This window comes from Mixophyes fleayi, chromosome 1, assembly GCF_038048845.1.
Source record: "Mixophyes fleayi isolate aMixFle1 chromosome 1, aMixFle1.hap1, whole genome shotgun sequence".
In the NCBI taxonomy this organism is placed as follows: Eukaryota; Metazoa; Chordata; class Amphibia; order Anura; family Limnodynastidae; genus Mixophyes; species Mixophyes fleayi.
The window spans coordinates 355,899,877-355,919,649 of record NC_134402.1 but is presented as its reverse complement, the minus strand read 5'-3'; the positions used below and the strand labels follow the sequence as shown (position 1 = coordinate 355,919,649).

General features: G+C 40.1%; 1 protein-coding gene across 2 annotated transcripts in view; it reads left to right on the top strand.

Annotated features, from left to right (window-relative positions):
* KNTC1 (kinetochore associated 1) overlaps positions 1–19,773 on the top strand; it is a 197,179-nt gene that overhangs the window by 139,567 nt on the left and 37,839 nt on the right. For both annotated transcript variants that reach the window (XM_075177790.1, XM_075177780.1), the window contains exons 48-52: positions 2,025–2,241; positions 2,331–2,404; positions 3,371–3,581; positions 7,402–7,514; positions 14,617–14,666. In XM_075177790.1, the coding sequence (XP_075033891.1) occupies positions 2,025–2,241; positions 2,331–2,404; positions 3,371–3,581; positions 7,402–7,514; positions 14,617–14,666 (665 nt within the window). The remainder of the gene's footprint in view (positions 1–2,024; positions 2,242–2,330; positions 2,405–3,370; positions 3,582–7,401; positions 7,515–14,616; positions 14,667–19,773) is intronic.

Genomic DNA, 19,773 nt, shown 5'->3' with positions numbered 1-19,773 from the left:
AGGCTTTAACAGATGACGTAGAGGGATTACTATCATCATGACCGGTGGCAGCAGCTGCTTGGTGCTCCTGCATTTCTGTGTACTACTGTGAATCCATTTTGATAACTCGGTACACTTTGACTGCAAATTCAGAAGAAAGGCCTGCCAGCCCTAGCATTTGTATTTCAGCAATGACAATTCGCAACGGAGCTCTCCTCTTTGTGTGTTACCTATATAACACAGTAGAATGTGACTGCAGAATTACACCAAGCCTGCCAGCCACTAGTATTTGTATTTTTCTGCAATAAGAATTAGCAATGGAGCACTCTTCTTTGTGTGTTACCTATATAACACAGTAGAATGTGACTGCAGAATTACACCAAGCCTGCCAGCTTTAGTATTTGTATTTTTCAGCAATGAGAATTAGCAATGGAGCTCTCCTGAATGTCACTGTAGACTTTGTTGAACACTGCTACCCCCTCCTCTTTCAATTCTATCTGTGTTGCTGCCCAACTGCTCTACAGACTGTGTCCCTAACCGCTCCTTCTCTTCCTCCCCTTCCCCCTACCCTCTACCTGTTGGTGTCCCGCAGGGCTCTGTTCTTGACCCTCTACTTTTCTCGCTCTATAATTCCTCCCTTGGTGCTCTCATCTCCTCCTTCGGTCTTCAATATCACCTGTATGCTGACGACATTCAACTCTACATCTCTTCTCCTGACCTTTCTTCCGCCGTCCTCTCTCGTGTATCTGACTGCCTCTCCTCCATCTCCTCCTGGATGTCCGCGCGTTTTCTCAAAATCAATATCTCTAAAACGGAACTCATTGTCTTTCCTCCGTCCAGACTCCCATCCCACCACGACCTCTCTATTGTCGTCAACAACACCACCATATCCTCTGTCACCCAACTCCGCTGCCTGGGGGTCACCCTCGACTCCTCTCTCTCTTTTGCCCTCCACATTCATTCCCTTGCCCAAGCCTGTCGCTTCCAACTACGCAAAATCGCCCGCATCCGTCCCTTTCTCTCTCAGGATGCCACCAAGACTATCATACACGCACTCATCATCTCCTGCCTGGATTACTGCAACCTCCTCCTCACCGGCCTTCCCCACTCCCGACTCTCCCCCCTCTGCTCTATACTCAACACCGCCGCAAGACTCATCTTCCTCTCACGCCGCTCCTCCTCTGCCTCACCTTACACTGGCTTCCCTTCCCCTACAGAATCCTTTTCAAACTCCTCAGCACCACCTACAAGGCTCTCTCTCCCTCTCTACTGCCCCCTATATCTCTAACCTCCTCTCCATTCAAACTCCTGCCTGCTCCCTGCGCAACCAATGATTGCTGCCTCCCCTCCACTCTTATCACCTCTTCCCACTCCAGAATCCAAGACTTTTCCCGTGCTGCCCCCCTTCACTGGAATGACCTACCTCGTTCCATCCGCCTCTCTCCTACTCTGTGCTCTTTCAAACGTGCACTGAAAACCCACCTCTTCCTTAAAGCCTACCAACCATCCGCATAACCCCTGCACCTCCTCCATTCGCTCTCTCCCCTTGCCTCACCTGGCTCCCCTTGTGCCTGTTCTGTTTCCTCTCCCTTAGGATGTAAGCTCACATGAGCAGGGCCCCCTTCCCTCCTGTCTCCCTACCTGTTCTTCTGCTCAGTGTTTATTACATTAACCAGCCTGGAGTTTCTGAAGTACTGGTATTTTTTGTTTGTTTTGTACCGTTTCACCCTGTATAGTGTACTGTTTGTATGGTGTACAGCGCTGCAGAAATCTTGTGGTGCCTAGCAAATAAAGGATAATAATAATATGTATGTGTGTATATGTGTGTGTGTGTGTGTGTATATAGGCATGTGTATATATGTATTTTGATTAATTAAACTTCTATTCAGAGTTCAGATCTACCCAAAATGTGGCTAACTTTATGCAGACATGTACAAATATACATTTAGAAGGAAGTATTTTGTTGTAATATGCGGTAAATATAAGTTAATGTGTACCTGTATGTATGTGACAGGTCTGCTTTAACAATTATTTTCCATTTTTAGGTTTCGCTGGACACATTATATATGACAGCAGTGAAGCATGTTTTTGAGAAAAGTTTGAGACCCAAAGTGCTGAAACTGAAAACTAATGAATGTTCATCTCTCATTAACAAAGAAACTGCTAAAACTGTGCTCTCTATTCAGTCATACCTTAAGTCTATCAGTAACCCAGAGTGGGCAGCAGCCATTGCTCATAGGATTGCGCAAGAGCTTCCAACAGGTAATTTAGCTTTTGGTAATTGTTTGTTACGCATGTGTCTCAATTACAAATTTTGCCCACAATCTAAAATTAATGTGCGTTTCTTCTAGGACATGATAAAATTCATGCACTAAGATTTTGTCTTCATTTGGCTGAAAAGTGGAAAAAGAACATATCACCAAAGGTAAATAAGGTAGTTTCTATACATGAATTTTTTTTAGAATGAATCTTTAAAGCTGCATAAAGCACTTGGAATCCCACAAAATATGATGGTTTGTTTTGTACATATTGGTTCTTGAATCATTCAATTATACACAGCACTCAACGAAAATGCTGAGTTGCTATGGTTTAACAGTAGAAATGTTTGTGGTCTTAAACAACTACAGAGACATCCTCTTTTGGCGGAGATTCATTTTTTCCTATCCACTCCGCTCTTATCCGGTTTTGTCCACATTTCTCCAAGCAACTCATGTAGGTGAAGAATATGGAAAGAAAGTATGCCGATGTCAAGGAAATTTCAGGAGAAACGGGCTCTTTTGAATCTTGATGGTTCGGCGCATAATCCCCTCACTAACTCATTTTTGTTTGGGTTTTTTTTTTTTTTTTTTTTTCTTGTTTTAGAGAATACTTTTTTTTTTTTTTTTTACGAGACTATTTGTTCCTTGATGTTTAAAGAAAGCGCTAGATCCTTATTCTCTCTCTCTTGCTTGTGTTATTTTGTTATTTTAGCATTTTTGGGTATAAATGTTTGCGGAAGAGTAGCTGCATCTTCGAATAGCGTGCCTGTAGAATCTGTAATTTTGTTTAATGTTTATACTCCAGATGTTTTATGTTTTGATTATCTTTTCCATGAACAAATGTCTCTTCCGAGATTTATTGAAATATGCAATTTGACTAGGGGTGCAGAATCTCTTGCGTTTATCTAATGTTGATATACGGACAGACAGACATAGCTGTCTTCTTGAGTCAACCAGAATTGCAATCAGTCCTAACTGACATGTAATTAATTGATCCTAGTCTGATTTTGTGGAGATTGTTTGTCATTTTAGAGCAAATTGGCAAAAAATGGGCTTAAAAGGACCAAGTCGCTACTGATGAACAGCATTTTACTTTTTTTACAACATAATGATATTTTTGTTTTTCTTTTAAGGAAGATGCTCATGAAAGATCTGAAGTATTAATAAAGAAGCTAAGTGTGCAATACCAGCGATCGGCCACAGAAAATGTGCTGATAACGCACAAATTAAATACTCCTGAATTATTGAAACAGATTGGTAAACCAGCTACACTAATTGTGTCACTCTATGAGCATAGTAGTGTGAAGCAAAGAATACAAGTTCCAACAGGCAGAGATTATCCAGGTTTGTAGAAATGATAAAGCGTTGTTTGTGTTATAAAATCTATTTTAAATGGATGTTACCTTTCAAACAAGTCACAGTTGTGGCACTCAAATGAATAAATGTCCATAAAAAATATTGCTATCGAGGAAAGCCATTGGCATATTTATTCTAGAAAATTATATATATTTATGTGCCACAACTTTTTTTTTTTTATCCATTATATTGGATCCATGTAGCAAGACTTATCCTGAAAAGTTAAACAGAGTGGCAGCACATATTTTTGCATTAGACATTTCAATGAAGGAATTTTTCTTTTTATTCTATTATGTTCAAACGTGCACATTTGCAAATATAGTATTGTGCTTTAGTTTAAAGTTTAGTTTTGATTACTTTATCACGTTGCCTTCTGCTGTGTAATCTCCGAGTTGTAGACTTCTGCTATGCAGCCTGAGGATTGTCAGGCCCAGAACTGTAAGTTCAATGAAGACAGACATGAAAACCAAGCTGTTACATTAAGGTTGCCAGATTAATAGAAATTATGTCATAGGAACTTGCCATATACAGTTCAGTTCTACTGCATAGCAATTCGTGCTTACAGAGCTGTGACGTAACTGTATATTGCTTTCTATTTAGTAGTACTGCATTTTGTAAAGCTACAAAGTCTATTAACTTGTCATATTCAAGATACCTGTATCCAAGAGCTGATGTCTCCATTTTGCAATACATTTTCCATGTTTCTTGCAGCACCATACAAGAGATATCCCTTTTTACAAATGATCTTGTTTCTGTTGCCATGTTTGGATTATTTCTGTGTAGCTTACCATAAATTTTGGATCTATAAACTAATTAGTCTATGGTTTCAAATCCAAAATGGATTCTATTTTTTGTGCTCTCTGCTATGGAACTTTTTAGATGTATAGCAACATTTATATTTCTCATTTCCTCCTAACATTACAGGTTCCTTTATTCTGTTGTGAGTTGTCTTAATTTTCAGTTTGTGGACTCTTAAGTGTGCCAAGAGTTTACATGATAGTGATGGTAGCATGGTCATTCTTCTTGGTGTCTGTATCCTTGGGGATATGATCTTATCAAGTATTTTGTGATACTGTCTTAGAGCATTTTTTTTCTGAAGTTGAATCTGACAGCAGTCTTTGCTGACTGTTCTTGAGGACCAGTTCTCCTCACCATGATAATTTGGATGTTTGAGTCTCTTTGACTCTTAAACCTTCGTTATGAGATAGTGCTTTGTTTTTAACTGAACTGCAAAATAATAAAAATACATATGGAATGCATCTTATTCACTCAGTGTGATTTCTGATACACTGGGGCATAGAGTGCTGAGGATGGAGTTTGGGCACTTCAAATTTGCCAGAAAAACTCTTCCACCACTATACCCCTATTGGCTGCCTGAGAAATTCAGTCTCTTGTAGTGCTTGCCGGAGCTGGGTGCTCTTTCTGTGGCTACCAATGACACCCACTTCTGTTTTCTTTTTTCTATTAGAGTACAATTAGAGTAGGTATCTTTCAGCCACACCAGTTCCCAGCATGAAAACGCCTCCATGTGGAGGCCTGGTCACTCCCAACGCAGATGATGACTGGCATCCCTGCATCTCCAGCAGCCCCTCATGCAGTGGGGAGCCATTTGGAGGGGTCATGTGGGTGCTTCCAATCAAGGCAGCCGCACATTGGGCACAGAATGGTGTTTGGGGGGGAGGAGTGTCTATGTGGACCTCGACCATCTTGGTGCTGGGCTCTGGAAAGTGTGATGTCCTTATCCAGCACCTTCTCCTTGTCACGGCTTCCATCTTAGAGTCAGGCCTGTCAAAAAGGAAGACACAGTACCAGTCGGCAGCTCTCCCTCTTTCCTAGTGCAGTGTAGGGCCTGTTTGTGACTTTTTTACTATCCACAGTCAGCTGGTCATCGTACACTGTATGTGTCTTCTCTATCTACCTTCATTTTATCTCATGTATGATAAGGGGAGTACGTCATGAGCTGAGCATGGGAAGGGGACAGCAGTGGTTTTACCTTTTCCAGTTGGCTAGTGGCCAGTCAGGGGCTGATGATTTATGCACAGCATTGGCCGTCGGGGGGTTCAGCTGAAATCTCTGCATTGAGGAGCTTCTGCAGCTGTCTGCTTTTTCCCAGGTGACTAACAGGTATCTAACTTCCTCTGCAAACTGTCCTCTAACTGGGGGAGTTTGGGTGCAGACCTTTTCCGATCTGTAAAATATGAACAGGGGTCTTCGAGCTCCAATGCTGCAATCAGAGGAGCCAGCTTGGGAAAAATGCCTAGGGAATCTGATCTGAGCTTATCCTCCCTTTTGCCAGTAAATTTAAAGTGTCTAAGCACCTGCCGTAGCACTTTAGACCCCATTCGATTCAGAGAAAATTATTTAACGTAAATACAAAAGTACCAATTTTTTTCTTATTGTGAGGTGCAGTCTTCCATTGGAGGGTGGAACTCCTTGACAAATTATGTTTGTGGTCTTTCCCCATTCCTCAGTGGCCAAACATGGTCTTTGAGATGTGACTGATTCTGAATTTGTTCTAAACAGTCAATGGATGTTGTTTTGCACACCTTTTATCTTTCATCTCTGTCTTTATTTAAACATTTGGATACATTTGTCATTCCCGGACTTGCATGAAAGGACACAGCACGTTCTTAGGCTACGATCAGTCGTTTGCTATGTTGATGTTTGGTGTAAACCACACCCCAGTTTTCCAAATGCTTCTTGAGAGAACAAATCATTTTTGTAGTTGCCTGTACTTAAACTTGTACTTAAATGGGGCTCCATTGCTCCTATACTTGCTGGAGTATATAATTATTTTTAGGTGTTTTGGGCCCATTGTCAAGCTTGATTGTGTTTTTTAGACTGACAATTGAAGTTAAATTTTGGGAACATATTTCTCTTTAGTATGTTATACCCTCTCTTCAACACACCAACTGTAGTATAAATTTTACACAGCTTATTTACATATTAGGACAGTTTATGCAGTCTACAGAGTCCTCTGCTATATAGCCTCAGTATACAATGTAGTGCTGAATTTACCAGTATACAGTGCCTTTCCCCATTTGATGACCAACATACAATGCAGCTCCCCCTTATACTCTCTCTCCTCATGCTGTCCCCTACCCTCCCTCTGAGTGCATAGCAATAATATACCTTTACTGCACCTGAATAAAACAAAAATATCTATGCAGAAATTGTGAGACAAATATATTAGAGCATCCAAATATACTCATATATTAACTCATATATATCAAATAATTACACTAAAATTGAGGATCTAGGTCCCAAAAAAGGTTGGTTGTTTTTTCTTTTTCTTTTTTTTTGCACATAAAGGAAAAAAATAAATACAGTCCACAAGTCAAGAGACCTGCTCAAACCACAAAGCATTGTGGCTGCACTTGAAAGTCACTGAAGTTGGTATAAAAACGCTAGCAATTCTGGTTGCATGCCCTCTTTTGAACAGCTAATCTGTGTTCAACAGAGACAGTCAGCCTGCATCGCTACCAATAATATTGCTTTTCAAAAACTAGCTCGTTAATCTTGCTTGTGGAACACTATCACTTCTATCAGTGCTTTGTGTTTGTTAAAATTACACCTTTTTTGCATTTAAATTCAGAATACAAATACAATTTTTATGCAGGGCGATTAATTGCTTTCTATATTCATTGTCTGAATTAACTATGTTTTAATATTTTGTTTTATTATGCAAATAGTTGTTACTTTCACCTGCATTACACCTGATGCTCTTAGAAAGTTTTTTTTCCTTTCTTTTTTAGTCATTATTTTGTTTGGAAATGTTAGAATGAATATTAATTTTTCCTCCCTTTAGACATACACACAGTTACAAAGCAAATATGTGAAGTGAACAACTTGAGCATGAACAAGACTCGGGATCTTCTTCTTGACAAATGGCTGTGCCCAACCACACTACCACAAGCAGCTGTAAGTGTAGCATATTAATCTTTCCAGTCATGAAAATTGTGATTTACAAGGATAGTAGAAATTGGATTCTGACAAATTCACAAAGAACATATGTTTTTGTCACAATAGCTCTGTCTCATTCATACCTCATGAATATATAAAAAGACAAAACGCAAAACGTTATACATCACGTATAATGTAGGTTTTGGCATTACTTGTAGATGGCAGTAGAGCCATATCTAACACCAGTGGTTCCCAAACTTTTGCAGTTCGCGGCACCCTTAGGGGCATATTCAATTGTTTGCCGTGACCGCCGAAAAACGAGCGCGTTAAAACTATTACCGTTTATACGGTAATTACTCACTCAATTTCAGCTCGCTGCTCAGGGAGCTGCGAGCTGAAATTGAGCGAGTAATTACCGTATGAACGGTAATTACGCGCAATATTATCGTATAAACGGTAATATTTTTCGGTGGTCACAGCAAACAATTGAATACGCCCCTTAGAGTCTCCATAATTTTTTCAAAGCACCCCTCCAAAATAATTGGAGCAGTCCCGTTTTATAAGTAGTTGGGTCAAAAAAACGTAATAGTATTTAGGTCAGGACAGAAATACTTATTTAGTTGTATGCAAAAATAATACACATAAATCCAAGGAAAAATAATATTTTTATATATTTTTTTCAATTATATTTCTGTCAAAGAATAATTGACAGCTAACTCACACTGTGACCTCCTTCATCTCCACACACGCTGCCCCCTCTGCATCCAGTCACGCTGCCCCCTCTGCATCCAGTCACGCTGCCCCCTCTGCATCCAGTCACGCTGCCCCCTCTGCATCCAGTCACGCTGCCTCCTCTCCCCTCTCACGCTGCCCCCTCTCCCCTCTCAAGCTGCCCTCTCACACTGCCCCTCTGCCCTCTCTCACACTGCCCCCTCTGCTGCGACCAGCCAGAGGGGGGAAAAAAAACAAAAAACTTACCAATCCGCACGGCATCCTCCTCTCTCCCGCAGCTTGTCATTAAATGTCAGGCGCGCTGCGGGAGAGAGGAGGATGCTGGGTCCCGGGCGCTGTTTGAATATGAGAATCTGTTGTTTAGAAGCATATGCAGTATTTCATTTATTAAAGTTCCATTCAAGAAAGTGTCAAATATGTATTAGTGTATGTATGTGTGTGTATATTAGTGATGTTCACTGACCCCCCCTGTTCTGGTTTTGGATCAGGATTAACTTCGGGTTTTGGCAAAACTGCCCTTGCGTGTTTTGGTTTTGGTTTTGGTTTTAGATCCCTGTTTTTTCCTAAAATCACATCATTTTGCTCTTTTTTTTCCCTACATTATTATTAACCTCAATAACATTAATTTCAAGTCCTTTGCAGTAAATTTTGACCACCTCACAGATCACAATATTATTTTCATACACTTTCAAACAAAGACTGCAGCGACTTGGCTGGATGCTAAGCGACAGAGCAATGGCACAAACACAGCAGTTCATAGCACATCTAGGAAACATTGCCACAAAGCAGTGGCAGAAAAGTGGTGCAAGATGGCATTGTCCTCCCACCCACCCTTATGTAAGATGTTGAAAAGGACATGTACAGTTTAACAAAGCAAGCACTCCAGCGACAAGCAGTGCCACTTTTGTGGCTGAAGTGCTTGGTTTGTTTGGGCCCCCACAGAACAAGCTACCAATAGCTTAGCAGCCTTAAGTCCAACAGTGCTGTCAATGAACTTTACATTTTTAAACTATGTCTTCTGGTGCTGCATCTTTAATCTCCTTCTTTTCTGTGGATACCTCCCTCTCATCCCTGAAGAACTGCCAAACTTATGTAGACACAGGAATGGATATTACAACTGGAGTGGCATTAGATCTGCTTCAGACAGACTGTGACACGGAACATGTGGGCAGCATGGAATCTTTCATGTTAGAATACGCTTCATTGAACAGAGATTTAAACAAATATATAGACGCAGTTGAGGAGGCCATATTTAAGTTAAAACGTGACCCACCGAATGAGATCCCGGATTTAAGAGACCTTGTACACGAGAGATACACTTCGCTTCAGAAGAATATTACAGAGGAGGCCCTGAGGCAGGACGATAAATATGTCCAGTTTAAAGAACAGCTAAGAGACCTGAGAAAATAAATGGGTGTGTCACTGACCCCTGCAGACTAAGATTTGGAAGATGAAGACGAGAAGATCGCCGTCACCCTGAGCACATAGTCGGTACAGTGAAACTGAGAATGAATCATGAAATCATTTATGGTTCATTTGATCGCTCCACCCGTTCCTTGGAAAACGGTGGTAATTCTACAGATGTCGACGAGCGCTGACCCTTCCCCACCGCCAGGCTGCGTGCTTTTATCAGACCGAGACCAAACCAGGGTGCTAGACAATGCACTAAAAAGAGCCATTGAAATTCACAGCGAAAATCAAGTTAATCACTGAGCTTCGAATCAGCCCCAATTCCCAAAAAATTATAATATAGTTAGCTACCTTTGACGTAAAGTGCAGATTACAAACACTTTGTGCAATACTGATGAAACAGCAGCAAAGTGGAAGGTAATACATATACACATCTATTTAGACATCCATGCTTATATTACTTCTGCAAGCAACGTTGTTCTTTGTTAATAAAACTGTTGTCTTTTATACTGTTCAAAAGAATTCCAAATAATTCTCCACCATTCTTTGGATGTTAATAGTGATAGTAGGATCAGGTGGAGTTAAAGCAGAGATGCCACTAATTTTGGTCAATTCTTTTACATTAGACAAGACCAGATGTCAAAATGTTGTGCTGAGTCATCTGCATCATCAATGGGTTGATTTTTGCGAAGGACACAACAGTATATAGCACATGTAGGTAACATTGGCACACAGCGGTAGCCGAAAGGAAAAATAGTGCAAGTTTGAATTGTCCTTGTGTCCTCCCACCCACCCTTATGTTGGATCTTAAAAATGACATGCACACTTTAACAAACCAAGCACTTCAGCCACAAGGAGTGCCACTTTTGAGGCTGATGTGCTTGGTTTGTTTGGTCCCCCACAAAACAAGCTAACAATGGGCTTAAGGCACCTAAAGTAACAGTGCTGCTACTGTGGCAAGATGTTGTCATCCTCAGCCTCCTCATCCTCATCAGTTTGTACATCATCCTCACACATTATTAATTCATCACCGCTGGAATCCACTATTACAGAAGTCTTAGCATTTTGATGTTATTGGTGAGAAAGGCTTTCCTCATGGAACTTGAAGTTCATATTTATGAACATCATCTTTTCCACATCTTGATGAAGTAGCCACCTATGACGATCGCTGACAAGGTTCCCGGCTGTGCTGAAAGCTTTTTCTGAGTACACACTGGAGGGTGGGCAGCTTAAGCAGTGCAAAGAGAGTTGGTACATGAATCTCCAAATTCCCTTTTTTCCTCCCAGTATGTAAAGTAACTGTCTGATGTGTCCATTTCTAAGCTGTCGTTAAAATAATTCTCCACCATCCTTTTGGATGTTGATAGTAGGATCAGGTGGAGTTACGGCAGAGGTGTCACTTTTTTGGTCAATTCTTTTACACTAGATCAGATGTCAAAATGTTGTGCTGAGTCATCTGCATCATCCCTGGGTCTCTTGGGAAAGCTAAGTTTTTTCCTAGCAGTTGATTGAGAAAATGAAGGAGGAGACGCTGTCCTTTTACATAACACTTGAGCTGTCATCTTGCTCACCAGAAGCTCCTGTAGTGATCCGATTTCAAGATTTGATAACTTTTGGATCCTGGCGAAGCAAATAAAGTACTTGATCTACAAGTTTGACATACTTGGCGTAATTGCTTTGTTTCATCTGCTCCTTTAGTTTCTCAAGCTGCTTTTCCAGAAGTCTAATTAAGAGAATCACTTGACTCAAGCTAGCAGTGTCTGAACTTACTTAACAGGTGACTACTTCGAATGGCTTTAGCACCTTGCACAGCACGGAAAGTATTCTCCACTGCTCTTGAGTAAAATACATCCCCCTCCTTGCCCAATATCATGGCTTGTGGAGTAAGCGTGCATGGCTTTTCGCTGTTCCTCCATCCTCAGAAGCATATACAGGGTGGATTTTCACCTTGTTACCACCTCTTGCTTCAGTTAGTGGCAGGGCAAATTAAATTGCTCTTATACCTGTTGCAATCTCCTACATGCTGTTGCCGAATGCCGGAAGTGTCCAAATATTTTACGGCCCACAGACAGTATTTCCTGCACGTCCCTGTCATTTTTTAAAAAGCTCTGCACCACCAAGTTTATTGTGTGAACAAAACAGGGAATGTGATGGAATTCACCCAGCTGTAATGCTCTCACAATATTGGTGGCGTTATCAGAAATGACATATCCTGGGGAGAGTCCAAGCGGGATAAGCCATGTTGCAATGACATCCCTTAGTTTTTGTAACAGATTGTCAGCTGTATGCCTCTTAGTGAAGCCCATGGTACACAGAGTAGCCTGCCTCTGAAAAATGTGAATTATATGGGTACATGCTGGTGAATGCGAATCACCAACCCAGTGGGCTGTCACAGTCATATAATCTTTAGTTTGCCCAGTTCTGCTTGTCCACATATCTGTGGTTAGGTGTACAGTGGGTAGAATGGCATCTTGTAGCCCAATAATTAAATTTTTACAAACCTTCTGGTAGAGATGAGGAATAGCTTTTCTAGTAAAATGCTGTCGTGATGGAATTTAGTAACGGGGACACAAGACCTCAAGTATCTGTCTAAAACCAGCTGCATTAATAGTGGATATCGGACGCAGATCTAATACTAGCATAGTCGCCATGGCGTGTGTGATCTGCTTTGCAACTGGATGACAGCTTTCATACTTACTTCCTCTTGCAAATGATTGTTTAACAGTCAATTGTTGTAAACTACTAGTATTCTTCTTGGTCTGCTTCTGGGATGAAGATACACCTCCAGCAGCAGCAGTGGGACCAACACTTAATAATTTTTCTGAGGAATCCAGGCTAGTGGAGGAGTCATCTAGCCTTAGCAACTTGGATGCAGGACTAACTCCGTGTGCTACTGAGGATGTTGATGAAGACTGTTGTGGGTGTAGATTGCAGGTGTCGGGCTCTACCTGAGAGAAGGGACCTAGCTGATGACAAGACTGCTGCTTGTTATTTTTTTAGCATAAGTTTTCGATTTTCCCAACAGCTTGCCATGAACTCGCTTCAAATGGCGTAACATGGATGAGGTTCCTAGATGGTTATGGTCCCTACCTCTAATGACTGTGGCTTTACAAACGCTACAAATGACTAGACAACTGTTGTCAGGATTTGGGTAAAAATAATTCCACACAGAAGAGGTGGATTTTTTGGTTGTGTGCCCAGCATGACAATGGCCTTCTTCTTATCATGTGCAAGAACTGCTTCCACTGGTGCAGAGCACAAACAACATCATCCTCATCAGCATCCTCATTAGCGCCTTCATCAGCTATACAAATATATCCCCCTCATCCTGTTGCAATTCCAAAGTGGCATCCTCAATTTGTGTATCGCCGGCTATGCACATGTGCAGAAATGCTGAAAGGGGCCTTCTTTATGGGTACACTATCAGAAAGGTCAGGCTTACACATAGCACTCGTGGATAGACTCTCCTCAGGGATTTATGTCTTTTCTGAATTTGACCATACATTTTCCTCTAATGCCTTACTGTTTTCTTCCAGCTCGACTTTTACACATAAAAGTATTTGGGCACCACTTTTTGAGCCAGAATGACAAGGTCTTGCTTCTTCATGACTGACCTTACAAGAAAATGCCTCAGTGACCGTTGCAGAGCTAGCACTCGTAGAATAAGGCGAAGGCCTCATTCTTTCCTTGCCAGTGCGTGTGTAGAATGGCATGATGGCAATTTTATTTTTTTTCTGCAGATAACTTTGCCTGGATTACAGGTCTTTTTTTCTTTTCCAAGGTAAAAAGGTGTTTGGTTTTTTGTTTTTTTTTACATTTTTGTTTCCCTGACTTAAAAACACACTGCACTTTGACATAGGCTTTAGCAGATGACGTAGAGGAATTGCTATCATCATGACTGGTGCCAGCAGCTGCTTGGTGCTCCTGTTCTTCTGTGTAATACTGTGAATTCATTTTTATAACACAGTACAATGTGACTGCAGATTAAGAATAACACTGCCAGCCCTATTATTTTTTATTTCAGCAATGACAATTAGCAATGGAGCTGTCCTGTTAGTGTTAGCTAGATAACACCGTACAATGTGACTGCAGATTTAGAAGACCAAGACTGCCAGCCCTAGTATTTCTATTTCGGCAATGACCATTAGCAATGAATCTCTCCTGAATGTCACTGGAGACTTTGAAGAACACTGCTACCCCTCCTCTTTCTTTTTTTTACCTATGATGCTGCCCAACTGCACTAGAGACTGGCAAGAACCGTGCTACCCCTTCTCTGCCCCTCTGGGAAATGGCGCTGGATCGTCGTGGAGTGCAGTGCTTATAGAATCCAAAACTCACAAGAACCGATGACGTTTTGCTTCATTTTCAATTAAGAGGGTGCGCAAAAGTACCGAGCCGCCTCGGTACTCGGATCACCGAAGTTCGGGTGTGCTTGGTTCTCGAGGAACCGAGCCTGTGCACCTCTAGTTTAGGAGTGTGTGTATGTATGTATGTATGTATGTGTATATATAAAGTGTGTTTGTATTTTTGTAACTTTTTCTCTTTTTCACACTTAGTTTTCTTATTTTAATTAGGTGTGAATAAGAAAGTTCCATTATTCAGATTTACTAAATCACATCAACAAACTGTTATGCATTGAGAATTTTAATAAGCGTGTTTGGACACTTTACAACACATTTGCAGTTATATAGAACTATAGAAATGGTCCCTGAAAATATTGCTACATGTAAGGCTTGAAGTTATTCTAGAGGTTCTTAACATTCAGACATGAACAATTTTGCTGCATTAATGACTGAACTAAATGTGTTTCCGCCTGTGGATCAAGATCCCTGTGCCTGCAGAATTTTATGAGTGCTTACCTCATATCTCCTCTATTGAAACGCAAAATAGTTTAATTGACTTTTATACTCTTTGTGTTATAAGTGTTAAAGCATTGTTTTTACATATTGCACGTCATTCAATTCTTTTATTTTTACAGAGCGATAAAGATGTATTTGGTGACATTCAAAGTGATGAGGACCTCAGTAGGTAATGCAATATGCTAATCTGGTATACAGTGTGTCTGCTTCTGCGTATGTGGGTATGTATGACTGAATATCTTCCGTATATAAACAGTTAAACTGTGCCATACATACACGTCTGGTGTCTTGTAGTGATGGGAAATCTAGTTCATTTTGAACATTAGTTCATTCTGATCTAGTTCACACAAAAGATTAGTTCAAAAGATTATTTCATTTCACTCATTTGACTCAGTAGTTCATTTAGTTCATTTAGCTCAGTTAGCTCAGTTAGATCACTGGCTCTGGAACACTGCTAAGAGAAGTGATTGGAGATATAGATCTAGTCTATTGCACATACTGTAGGCATATCTACTACCTCATTAGATGAGTTATAGTCCTGTTAAAATTATCAGATAAGTTTAATATGTAAGATCATTTTTAATATTTTAAAAAGGGCAGTCACTCATACAAAAACTAGTAGCGACACGTTGAGCTCTGCAAAGTTAATTACATTTTCATTATTATTGTAAAGTGTCATTTTTTTTTTTTGAAAATACAGTAATTGGATAAAAAAAACAACTTAACTTTGACCTAATCTTATTTTCTAATTTCAACCATTAATGTCACTGAATGCACGCCAGTGCCATGATTAACAATGGGGCAGATGGGAGTACACGTCACTGGGAGCGGGGCCAAAATGGCGCAATTCATGAAGTCCCGCCCCCTATGCCCATACCCCGCTCCAGGAACTCCCAGATGTAACCAGCATCATGTTGGCAATTATGACTAATCAGCTTCTGTCATTTATCTAGCAGAGTCTATAAAATGGCAGAAAATGATTGGTTGCTATGGGTAACGTTTCCACTTTATCTCTCTTGAAGGTTTAATACATCTCCCCTGTATATATGGTGGAGTAAACAGAACTACAGTATATGGCATGCAGCACTCAGAAGTGCACTGTGTCTTGAGCTGACAGGGAAGGGAATGTTTCCTGTGACTCATGAGCTAAATGATCTTAATGATTGAAATGATTCGGAGAGTGAAATGATTCGGAGAGTGAAATGAACTAGATGAACTATTGAACTCCTGAGCCAGGAGAATGACTCATAGTCAGTGATCAGCTCTAGAGTCTCACACAATGTCTGAGCACAGCAGTGCCACCTTTGGTAGTATAGAGGTACTGACTCATGAGTATTAAATGAGAGAGCTGAATAGAAACAAAAGAGCCAGTGTGAATAAGACAGTGAGTGAGGCTGCTGGAGCTGCTCGGCTTTATATCTAACTCCTCCCACTTGTTTTAGTTCCTGGTGAACTAATCTTTGCCAGAGCTGTGAACTAAATGATTTAGTTCACTTTGAAGATTAGTTCATTTGAACTAATCATTCGTGAACTACCCATCACTAGTGTCTTGGCTGAGTTTCTCTGTTAACTTAAGGAAAAAAAATCACTCAATGTTAGCATTGGCCAAATGAGGTCTTGGATAATACCTCTGTTAAACTGGGTACTCAAATTCTCAATTCTACTAGATGCTTAGTAGCTTGATACTGAAAAAAACTTGATCCCCCTCCCTCCATAAAGTGATTTGTACATCAAAATTTGGTATCTGGCAATCATGGGGAAACATTCCACTTACTTGAATAATAAAACCCGCAAACTTACAGTAATATTATAACGCCTTGTCCCATCAAAATTCCCCCACTGACAGATTCTCAAACTTTACTTGGTAGTTGCAGTTGTTTAATCTGAATGTGCTGCTCATGGTGGTTTCTTCCAGGGTATTTATCTTTGATTGGGCTAGAAGTCAACCTCACCTGCCCCCGTGATCCCCACCTCTTTACATTTTAAACAGACAATCAATTACCAAAGATTTTTGGAAAGGTGGTGTTTTCCATTTTATAGTGATCTTTTGTTCATGTTGCCCTTCAACTGCAAACAGTAAGATCTGTAAAGTTTGTTCTATTTGGATACATCATCTCACAACAAATGCTCCCACATTGTTGATATCATCTCATTGATTTCTATAGACTGGTTGTTATCTGAACCCTCTCCCACTGTTCTGTATGTGTCAACCCTGACCACTGCTGCTGATTGTATAGTGCAATTTTATGTTCCTTTGTGCTTGTGTTAGCAGGTTTTATATCATTCTGAAAAGGTAGTTATTATGTGGATAAGCAATTTCTCTTTCATCCAATCTGGGGGACACTGCTACCATGGGGTTGTATGAGGGCACATGGAGTTGGCAGTTAAACTGTTAATGTAACTGTTGACAGAAGCTCCTCCCCTCTGCAACCCCTGAAGCTCCTCAGTGTTATTTAAGTGCCCAAGGAGTTGGGCTGTTCTCAGTACTGCTCTGCAGTACTTGCTGTTAGTTAAAATAGATTTTCTTTTATCTATTCTTATTATTGTTTATTTTTACTTAGGATGGGGTAAGTGCTGTAAGCAGCACCTACACCCATAGGACTAAACGGAGCACCGCTCCGTCCATTTCAGTTACGCTGGAAGATTTCTTTAGTTAGAGGCAGTGACAGCTGCGGCCTGACGAGGCTGACACTGATTTCTCCTGACAGGTCCGCGCTGCCTCAGGCATAGAGCACTGTGCCCTGATCAGTGAGCGGCCATTACAGGGAGATGGAGGCTGAGGCGGAGGGGGGAACTTGGATCTCACTGGCCAGAAAAATGAGAGCGCAAACAGTGCGGGGAGTGAGAGCAGAGAGGCTCCCCCACAACACCTAAATGACAGACGCACAGTTTACTGCTCCCTTCACAGAAGACAGGGACATCAGCTATTAAATTACAGCGGCTGGCTCCTTCCCTCTTCATCCTTATACAAGCTTGGGTCCTCAGCAGCTAAACACCCCACTGGGGAATAACTAGTTAATGAGGATCCTTGTGGTAATAGAGAGAAAACTGTCTATATATATATATATATATATATATATATATATATATATATATATTACTAGAACAAAGCACAGGCAGGGCGCCTCATAGTGTAATACCAGGACAACAAACGACAAATTGTGTAAATATATGCGTACCGTCAGGTAAAGATGTATGATCTAAACTCGAGTGGATCCTCTTTGAGAGCTGTAACACTGGATCTCAACTCGGGAACAATCCAGAAATGTGGAAAAAGGCAAACATTGCATAATATTGTAATGCACCACGTGAAACACCACAGGGTATTCAAAGGGTGTAGAGTTCAAAATTCACCAGGGTATATATATATATAAAAAGACGTAGCCCAGAAAAAACACACAACACTTTATGTGTAAGCAATAATTCATATGCGTACCAGAAATATGAGCATAATAGCCAGAAGATGTTTTCTTTATTGGCAGCTGTATCTAGTGCATGGACACCCTTCCAACGGCAGTATAATAAATGGAAAAGGATACAATGTAAAATGCAATACAAATTTAATAAACAAAGTAACACTGAACTCACATATAGTTCTAGTATATTAAGCGACACAATCTATGAGTAGCTATCAAAAGCTATACTGTAAACAAGTCAATACGAACAGTTATCTTCACTACAGGAGTTGCCATCAGAAACGGTGGAAATACAACATACCTTTTTCCCAATTTAACAGAATTAAAAGGAACTGCAGTAGGGAGATAGATTTTGAAGAACAACTATCATTATACTCAGATCGTTTTAGAAAAAGAGGTTATCCGGCCTCTTTGTTAGATGAGGCTACTCAGAAAATTAAGAATAAAAATAGAACTGAGATTCTAAAGTATTCAATTAAAGGTGAAAAGAAGGACATGATACCGTTTATTACAGAATACAGTAGTGGGGAAAACCTTATAAGGTCGACCCTAACTAAACACTGGAACATCCTGAAAAGGGATCCAGTTCTATCTGAAATACTCCCGGAAAGACCAGTGGTAGTTTTTAGAAAAAACCGATGTTTGAAGGATATGATAGCTCCAAGTCTATTTGAGAAAACAACTATAAGCCATAAACCACCTGTATTAAATACTAAAGGTTCAGTAAGATGTAACCACTGCAACATTTGCAAGTTCATGGACCCTGTTAAAACACACTTTTTTAACTCGGATAACAGTAGAAAATTCTTTATTAAGGACCGTATGGATTGTTTAACAACCTCGGTAATATATATGTTTGTGTGCCCTTGTAAACTGAAATATATTGGCAAAACAAAACGTATTCTTAAATTATGTATACAAGAACATATTCGTAATATTAGGAATAAAATGGAAAGCCATTCTGTATCTAGACATTTCAATTTGAAACATAATGGAGATCCGCATGGCCTTAAATTTATAGCTTTAGAGCATGTTACATTAGGAAAAAGGGGAGGTGATTTACAAAGAAAACTTTCACAACTTTCACAACGCGAAATGTACTGGATCTTTGAACTGGATACCCTATCCCCAACTGGTCTTAATGAAAATTATGAACTAGCCCCTTTTTTGTAATTTGTACATTCCCTTAGCCCCCCCCCCCCCCTTTTGTTTCTCGGTACTCTGAATAACAATCCCCCTCCCGTACTCTGTATAACCCTCCTCTTGGATTTTGTATTATTGTTACATTGTCCAATGATATTAGAGGTAAACTCTGTTATGTAAGTTTCCTTCACATTTTACAGTATAGCTTTTGATAGCTACTCATAGATTGTGTCGCTTAATATACTAGGCGTTTATTATTATATAGTAATGGGTTTCTTGGCATTTAGTGTCTTTTAGGCATTAAGTATGTTATTGTTATATGTATTTGCACTTTATTTATATGACCTCTTTTTCAATTTATTCGATGTGTGTGTAGTTAAGTGAATTCCTCTATGCACACGAGTATTTACACTTAGTATTCTTAGTATATATTTATGTCAAATCTGTTGTTGCACATTATAAAGACATGGTTTATAAGAGATGGTTGTAGATTGTGATTCTGTAAGTCACCATCTAGCGCTTGTATTATATACTTTTAGGATGACATTGTTTATATAACTGCATATTATAGTAATTTATATATGCTATAATCCTTTTGCTACACTATGAGATATAGTATTATTAGTGAGGTTAGCGGTACGTGAGGGATTAACTCTCTGTGCCGCTTATATGTGTGGTGTGATGTGATGTTATTTGGTTATATGTGGCATATGCTCT